Consider the following 7,524-nt stretch of genomic DNA (forward strand, 5'->3'; position numbering starts at 1 on the left):
CTTAGGTTGGGAGTGCTTTGGGAAAAGAGGCGGAGTCCACAGCTGCCGCGCTGGCAAGTCTTCCTGGAGAAAGGAGGGTGTGGCTGCACAAGATTCAGAGTTTAGAGCAGTGGTTCTCAACCTTCCTAATGCCACGACCCTTTAATACAGTTCCTCATGTTGTGATGACCCCCAACCATAAAATTATTTTCGTTGCTACTTCATAACTATTTTGCTACTGTTAGGAATCCTCATGTAAATATCTGATATGCAGAATGTATTTTCATTGTTACAAATTGAACATGATTACAGCATAGTGATTCATCACAAAAGCAATAGGCAATTATATATTGTGAAATATCTATTTCTAATTACAAATAAATGAAATTTTGTCTTGAAGCATGGTGTAGCATGGGTAACAATCTTCATGCTGGGTACTCATAGTTGGGTGTATCTGCATGTGGGTGGACCCGCTTGGAGACGGATAGAGGAGAGGTGTCTCAGTTTCTAAGACTATTGAAAATATGTGTTTGCCGGTGATCTTAGGCGACTCCTGTGAAGGGGTCGCAACCCACAGGTTGAGAACCACTGCTTTAGCGGGTTCTCAATTCCTGTGTATGTGAACAGAGTCGAGATGGGGAGGAGGAGGAGGAGGTAAAGTACTTGGGTTTGGAACCCCAAGAAAGTGAGGAGCAGTTTCCAGACATAATAGTAAAGAGGACTTGCAGTGGTTGCTCTTCTTGATGTAGCCCTTCTCTTCTTCAGGCTTAGCTCTTGCCAGGCAACTTCAGATATGTCTGACACAAACAAGAGTGGTTCTGGTCTAACTCACTTCCAGGTAAGCCCTCAGTCTGTCCTCTTCCCAACTTCTTTTCTTTTGTAGTCCCTCTTGCTGTCCCAGATCCCTTGGCCCCTCCCATCCCATCTTTGTCCTTCTCCACCCACTTTCCTGGCCTGCCGGCCTGCTTCCCCACTCCCCTTCTACCGGTGTAGCCAGTGGCCCACCCATCTTTAGCCGTCACTTCCTGTCCAGAGGAGGCTTTAATGAGCTGAGGTGATCTGAAAGCATTGCTGATGTGTTAGTACAAGTTAGAGAAGTGTGACTCTGGAATTTTGGAGCCATTTGACTTGTTCAGGGTGATGAGAAGGCCTCCCTCCTTCCTCCTCTTGCAGGCTGGAGCTCCAGAAGAAGATGGTAGCTTGGTGATGCAGACTCTACTGGCAGTGACCCAGAACTTGGAGGTCTCAGAGGCACCCAAGACCGTAAATGCACCAGAAGTCTTAGGAGGTCTGAAGGTTTCAAGCATTCCAGGGGTTTCAAAGGCCTCAGAGTTCTCCAAAGAAACACTGATCCCAAAGGCCAAAAGGGTCTCAAAGGCCCAAAAGGCTCCTGAGGCATTTGCCACCCAGGCATCACCCACCACTCAGCAAACTGATATCCAGGTCCTGACAGCTGAAAACAACAGTCCAGCAACTGACATCAAGATGCAAAATGCTGATCCGCAGGCTGTGCCAGTGCATGCTACTGAGACCAAAAAAGTGGGTTCTGTGCCTGATACCCAGGTCAATACAAAGGCCCTGGAGACTGAAGCTTCTGTTTCTCAGATTCCTACAGATGAACCTGGGCCTGAGGGTGCAGCTGCTGAGACACAGGAGAATCAGGATGTTCGACCAAAAGTCAAGGCCAAGAAGGCTCTAAAGGTAAGAGTGCTGCAATTACTACCACTGCCTTACCACTTCTGACCTCTCAGTTGGTTAATTTATTCTATAAAAAGTTATCAATTTCCTTGTGCTCATCAAAGTTTTAAAGAATACTGAATGTGATGTGTTTTCTATCTTCAGAGAATATGCAAAGCTGTGGTTTATATAATTCAGTTTATATTTACCTAGAACCAATTATGTGTTAGGCTTTGAGCTAGATATACCACATAGACTTTCTCACTTAATCTTGAAAGTAATTCTTGCCATCTGGGGATCATAATCTCAGTTTTAAAGAGAAGGAATCTGACTCCCAGTGAGGTGAAGTCATTTTCCAGGGAGGTAACACACAGAGCTAGTGGTTGTCACAGGAAGAGAAGCCCCAGACACCCCTTTCCTTTCCCACCACCACCACTAGTGGTGTTTCTGGCCTGATAGAACGATGAAATCCTGCCCAGGATTTAGGGCAACTAATGGCTAGTGAGTTAGACTATCACTATAGGGGTGGGATTAAAGGACCGTTGGTTCCTGGAGGAGATTCAGTGAGGAAAATAGACCTTCACCTTCACTTAGTGATGTTGAATCTCTTTGTTGGTGTAGGTGAAACACTTGAGTGGGGAAGAAGATGGCAGCAGTGATCAAAATCAAGCTTCTGGAACTACAGGTGGCCGAAGGGTCTCAAAGGCCCTAATGGCCTCAATGGCCCGAAGAGCCTCAAGGGGCCCCATAGCCTTTTGGGCCCGTAGGGCATCAAGAACTCGGTTGGCTGCTTGGGCTCGAAGAGCCTTGCTCTCCCTGAGGTCACCTAAGGCACGTAGGGGCAAGGCTCACCGTAGAGCTGCCAAACTCCAATCATTTCAAGAACCGGAAGCACCACTGCCTCGGGATGTGGCCCTTATGCAAGGGAGGGTAAGAATTATGCCCTCTTTTCTCTACCTTTTTCACTCTTACCTACCTCTTCTTTGCTATCCTCATAAATATCCTGTCAATATATATATTCATCTTTCTATTTTTCTACCTTTTGCCCCAGGCAAATGATTTGGTGAAATACCTTCTGGCTAAAGACCAAACAAAGATCCCTATCAAGCGCTCAGGTAGAGTCCTACTAATCCCTCCCCCACGCTGTATTCTCCTTTGCCCTCTCTTCCATGTGCAAGGGATAATCTTTGTTCTTATGTTCTAATGCTATCTTCCCAAAGTTCTAATTTGTCAGTGCTAGCATCTCTATATTTATTATTTCAGAACTCTGGCTTTGCCAGCCATAATAGGGTTGGGAAAGGGGTCTATAGCTTGGGCATGGGGGCCTCTTGGCTTGGCTTTTCTTTAGCCCAGGTGCTGATAACACTCTCCCCTTGCAGACATGCTGAAGGACATCATCAAAGAATACACCGATGTGTACCCTGAAATCATTGAACGAGCAGGATATTCCTTGGAGAAGGTGAAGGGGCAGCCATGGGAAATGGGCACAGTGGGAAATCCTTGAATTAACAAAGGTAGAGGTGTTCCTTCTGGGAGAGACTACAGAGACAGATCCAGCTCATTTGCTGTGCAGATGGGCATACTGGCTTTTGGAGGGGTATAGGTGAACCATGGGTCACACAGCAAGTTAGTGGTAAAAGCACACCTATGACCCAAAACACTCAACTAGTCCTGGCTTCTGTCCACTGCTGGATATGTCTTGTAATACATGAGTGGGCTTCAAAAAGTTTGTACATCTATTATATGTTTACTGTGTTCCACTTAACCTAGTGCTTTATATGTATCATCTCACTGATTTCTCTCTCTGTCTCTCTCACTCTCTCACTCTGTCTCTCTCTCTCTCTCTCTCTCTCACACACACACACACACACACACACACACATGGTTTTGAGGAAGCTTTGAGATACCCAGGAAGCTGACTTACATGATATCACAAACTACCCTCCCCATCCACAGGTATTTGGAATCCAGTTGAAGGAAATTGATAAGAGTGACCACTTGTACATTCTTCTCAGCACTCTAGAACCCACTGATGCAGGCATACTGGGAACGTAAGCTAAAAGGGGTAGGGTGGGAGGGGGAATTTTTTACAAGGTACTAGCCCTTTCCTGTCTTCTCTTACATCATCCTTTTAGAGTCAGGAAAGGCAGCTTAAAAAAACCCTGGTCCGACTCCTGCACCTGTGGTTGTAGTGCTACACACAGTAGTGGTGCCTGATTGTGATTACTTAAAGGGTATATAGAGGCCTGGGGTGGGGAATTCCTGCAGTCAGATTTTTTCTTTCCCCAGGAGCTTCCCAGGAAAGCAGGATTATCATTGCTCGTCTCTTTCTGCTGTTTCCTGACCTAGCTGTGTAGGGTGGTTTTCAAAGGAGGGCACGTAGATTATGGTGCTAGAAGGGCAAGAGAGCCATCAATGGACTGTGCCCAGAGTTCTGACAGGCTGAGGGACATGGGAGAAAAAGAGGCAGCCAAGAGTTCTCACAGGCCGAGGGATATGGGAGAAAAAAGACACAGTACCTGTGTTGTACCGGGCAGATAGGCTTTCTTCTATCTTGCCAAGCTGAGGAGGGGAGGATATGATTTTTATCATTTTAAATGAGCCTAAGTGCCTTCCCCTTAGAACCTGGAGCATAGACTGAGCAGAGAATTATCCAATACCAGAGGAATCTGGGACAGCCTAGCCTAGTAAATGACTGATAAATCTTTTGCAAATGACTGCTAGACATACATTTTTTCTCTTTCCTATTACTGCCTTAGGACCAAGGACTCACCCAAACTGGGTCTCCTTATGGTGCTTCTTAGCATCATATTCATGAATGGAAATCGGTCCAGTGAGGGTGAGTGAATGGACCTTTAGCTGAATGGTTGGTTATGATCTGAGTTCCATGTGTTTATTTTCTGTCTTTGTCTCCTCTTGCCTCCCTTGCAGCTGTCATCTGGGAGGTGCTGCGCAAGTTAGGGCTACGCCCTGGGTATGATTGAGCTTGCTGTCTGTGTTGTCCTTTGGAAAGAGAGGATGGTCCCAGGATTGTATCAGCATGGTGGTCTGGTGGAGTGGGTGGGGGTGGCTCTGGATTGGGTAGAAGGTATAGGGTTCTGACATGGGTGGTGGATGTGAAATGGTCATAAACTCTGTCCCTCTCTCACTATCTCTTAGGCTTCTGTGGAAATTCCTGTGCTAGAAACCTCTTTTCCATGTTGAAACTGCCTCTACTCACATCTGGGCAGTGCCCTGATTATGTGTGTCCCTGTGTTCTTTCTTTCTCTGATATCAGGATCCATCACTCTCTCTTTGGGGATGTGAAGAAGCTCATTACTGATGAATTTGTGAAACAAAAGTAAGTGACTTTTTTATTTTATTGGTGCCATCCATATATGTGTCATATTTCAGAACTGAGTGTTAAAGCCATGGTTTGTGTGTGTGTGTGTGTGTATATATACATGGGTAGTAGTTTAATGGGGCTATGACTTAATACATGCACTCTCACAATGAATCTTTAAGAACAATTCTACAAGAAGAGATTATCATCACCAGTAATATGTATGTGGGGAAGTTCAGGCTCAGGTGAACTCATTTGCTCAGGGTTGCAGGTAGTAAATGGAAGAGTTATGTTTACAACCTAGCCTCAAAGCTTTGCTTCTTTTTATGATGCCAGCCAAGGCATTGAAGACATGCCATAAAGAAATATCATAGAATAATAGCTTTAGGCTATTCAGGTGTAATGCTAAAATTGATTTCTATCTCTCATTTTATTTTCATGACAGCCCTAAAATGTGCTGGTAACCCATCCTTATTTTATATCTAAGGAGCGTGGATCTCAGAGGGGAAAGTACCTCGGCATGGCCCATAGCTAGTGATGGAACCCTCTAGGCTTGGATGCCAGCTCTCCTGGTTTGGGGGCCAGGGTCTGCTCCATCTTTGGTCCTTGTGCAATGTATGTGTATTCCCCTAGGAATCTGTACAACAGGAAAACAATGCAGAATACCCATGGAATACATGGCTTTTGCTTTACTGTGTCTTCCCTTTATGTTGGTTTCTATGGTGGACCTTTCTAGGGCTTGGCCAAGCCAAGGATGAGACCCTTGCAGTGGGGGTGTGCTGAAAATTGGGGACTTAAAGAATGGTTCTTTTGTGTATAACACACCCAACAGGAATCTCAATTCATTGTGATAGGGAGCACACAACTTGTAGCCTCCTTAAGAATAAATGCCCTACGTATATCTCCATTGCAACTCCAAGTGGCTTTTGGGTAAGGATAACAGTAAGAAATTCAGTATTGGAGGGAACACTGCAATATTTAGTTGGGGAAGTTGCCACCTAGAACCTGTCCAGTCATGCTTTTGTGAGCCATGAGAGATCTTAACAATAAAGGTTTTGAACCTCTCTTTTCAAGGTACCTGGATTATGCGAGAGTCCCCAATAGTAATCCCCCTGAATATGAGTTCTTTTGGGGCCTGCGTTCCTATTATGAGACCAGCAAGATGAAAGTCCTCAAGTTTGCATGCAAGGTAATTCAAAAGCTGCCTGAACTTGACACATAAAGTGTGTCCCTCCCAGGGACAGGATATGTTCAGATGACCTGCATTTTGTGTATAAACATTAAGAAGCCATTGTTAATGTGTCAAACACTGTACCAGATACTTTATCTGAATAATTTAATCTTTACGCCCTTAGATTTCCCATTATTGCAAATAATGAGACCCAGAGTAGTTTTTACATGACATGTTCAAAATCTCAGAACTAGTAAGTATCAGAGCAGGAGTTCAATATTAAGTGCATAATTACTAGTAATGCTTATTCAATTTTATTATATATCACATGTAGTAAAATGCTTATCACATAGTAAGTGCTCAGTATACTGAGTACAAACCTTCTAATGGTTATTATATATTCATTTCAGGTACAAAAGAAGGATCCCAAGGAATGGGCAGCTCAGTACCGAGAGGCTATGGAAGCAGATTTGAAGGCTGCAGCTGAGGCTGCCACTGAAGCCAAGGCCAGGGCTGAGATTAGAGCTCAAATGGGTATTGGGCTTGGCTCTGAGAATGCTGCTGGATCCTGCAACTGGGATGAAGCAGATATTGGACCCTGGGCTAAAGCCCGGATCCAGGCAGGAGCTGAAGCTAAAACAAAAACCCAAGAGAGTGGTGGTACCAGTGCTGGCGCCAGCACAACTGGCTTCAGTGCCAGTGCAAGCCTGACCTCCACCCTCACATTTAACCTTTTCTCTGGACTTAGTGGAGCTGGCACCAACAACAGCTCTGGTGCCTGTAGTTTCTCCTACAAATGAGATTTCAGGTATCTACCTTATCTTACATATGAGAAACCAGGGAGGGGGTAAGGAATTGGGTTGTTACAGTATGGCCAGGGTTGGGGGATGAGAAAAGATGTGGAATATTATATCTATTTTTGTTTGGTGGATATAATTGACTTTTTAATTTTCTTTTACTTGTGTTTTCAGATATTGCTAATCCCAGCATTCTTACTCTTCAAGCCAGGGTGTGTTCTCAGAAACATTACTCAGCAAAGCACTCTAGGCAGTCACTATCAATTGAAGCTGACATTCTTCATTAAATCTATTTGCTGTTTCTGAGTTTATTGCATTTTTTGATGGACTGTCACATTTTGATACCAGTTTTAAAATAACTTGATAATACTTTTTACCTTAATCTGTGCTTTGTTGGATACTGTTGGATTCTCAGGAGTGAGGTTAACTTGACTATCTATGGTATAGAGGGCCTAAGCTCTAGCCTACAGAGCAGGTAGGATTTCAGTAGGGTGGACTCATAGAGACATGTAGGTACTTTGTAAAAAGCCCATAAATAGGCAAGTTAGGAATAGAGAGCAGAGAAAATAAAGCCTTAA

The 7,524-nt window shown here is 44.4% G+C and overlaps 1 protein-coding gene and 1 non-coding gene across 2 annotated transcripts in view; both read left to right on the top strand.

Annotated features, from left to right (window-relative positions):
- LOC101656261 (melanoma-associated antigen D2-like) overlaps positions 1 to 7,252 on the top strand; it is an 8,228-nt gene extending 976 nt beyond the window's left edge. The window contains exons 2-13 of the mRNA XM_045290640.1: positions 745 to 817; positions 1,153 to 1,680; positions 2,278 to 2,586; positions 2,708 to 2,771; positions 3,036 to 3,115; positions 3,613 to 3,707; positions 4,416 to 4,495; positions 4,588 to 4,630; positions 4,934 to 4,996; positions 6,053 to 6,167; positions 6,560 to 6,957; positions 7,121 to 7,252. Coding sequence (XP_045146575.1) covers positions 773 to 817; positions 1,153 to 1,680; positions 2,278 to 2,586; positions 2,708 to 2,771; positions 3,036 to 3,115; positions 3,613 to 3,707; positions 4,416 to 4,495; positions 4,588 to 4,630; positions 4,934 to 4,996; positions 6,053 to 6,167; positions 6,560 to 6,949 — 1,812 coding nt within the window. The 5' untranslated portion in view covers positions 745 to 772 and the 3' untranslated portion in view covers positions 6,950 to 6,957; positions 7,121 to 7,252. The remainder of the gene's footprint in view (positions 1 to 744; positions 818 to 1,152; positions 1,681 to 2,277; positions 2,587 to 2,707; positions 2,772 to 3,035; positions 3,116 to 3,612; positions 3,708 to 4,415; positions 4,496 to 4,587; positions 4,631 to 4,933; positions 4,997 to 6,052; positions 6,168 to 6,559; positions 6,958 to 7,120) is intronic.
- On the top strand, positions 5,750 to 5,878 carry LOC115869791. The gene has a single exon (XR_004046377.1). It is a non-coding gene; the product is annotated as a small nucleolar RNA SNORA11 (small nucleolar RNA).
- Positions 7,253 to 7,524: the final 272 nt, after the last annotated feature.

Source organism: Echinops telfairi, unplaced genomic scaffold, assembly GCF_000313985.2.
Source record: "Echinops telfairi isolate 266 unplaced genomic scaffold, ASM31398v2 ScPeMD7_45;HRSCAF=164, whole genome shotgun sequence".
NCBI lineage: Eukaryota > Metazoa > Chordata > Mammalia > Afrosoricida > Tenrecidae > Echinops > Echinops telfairi.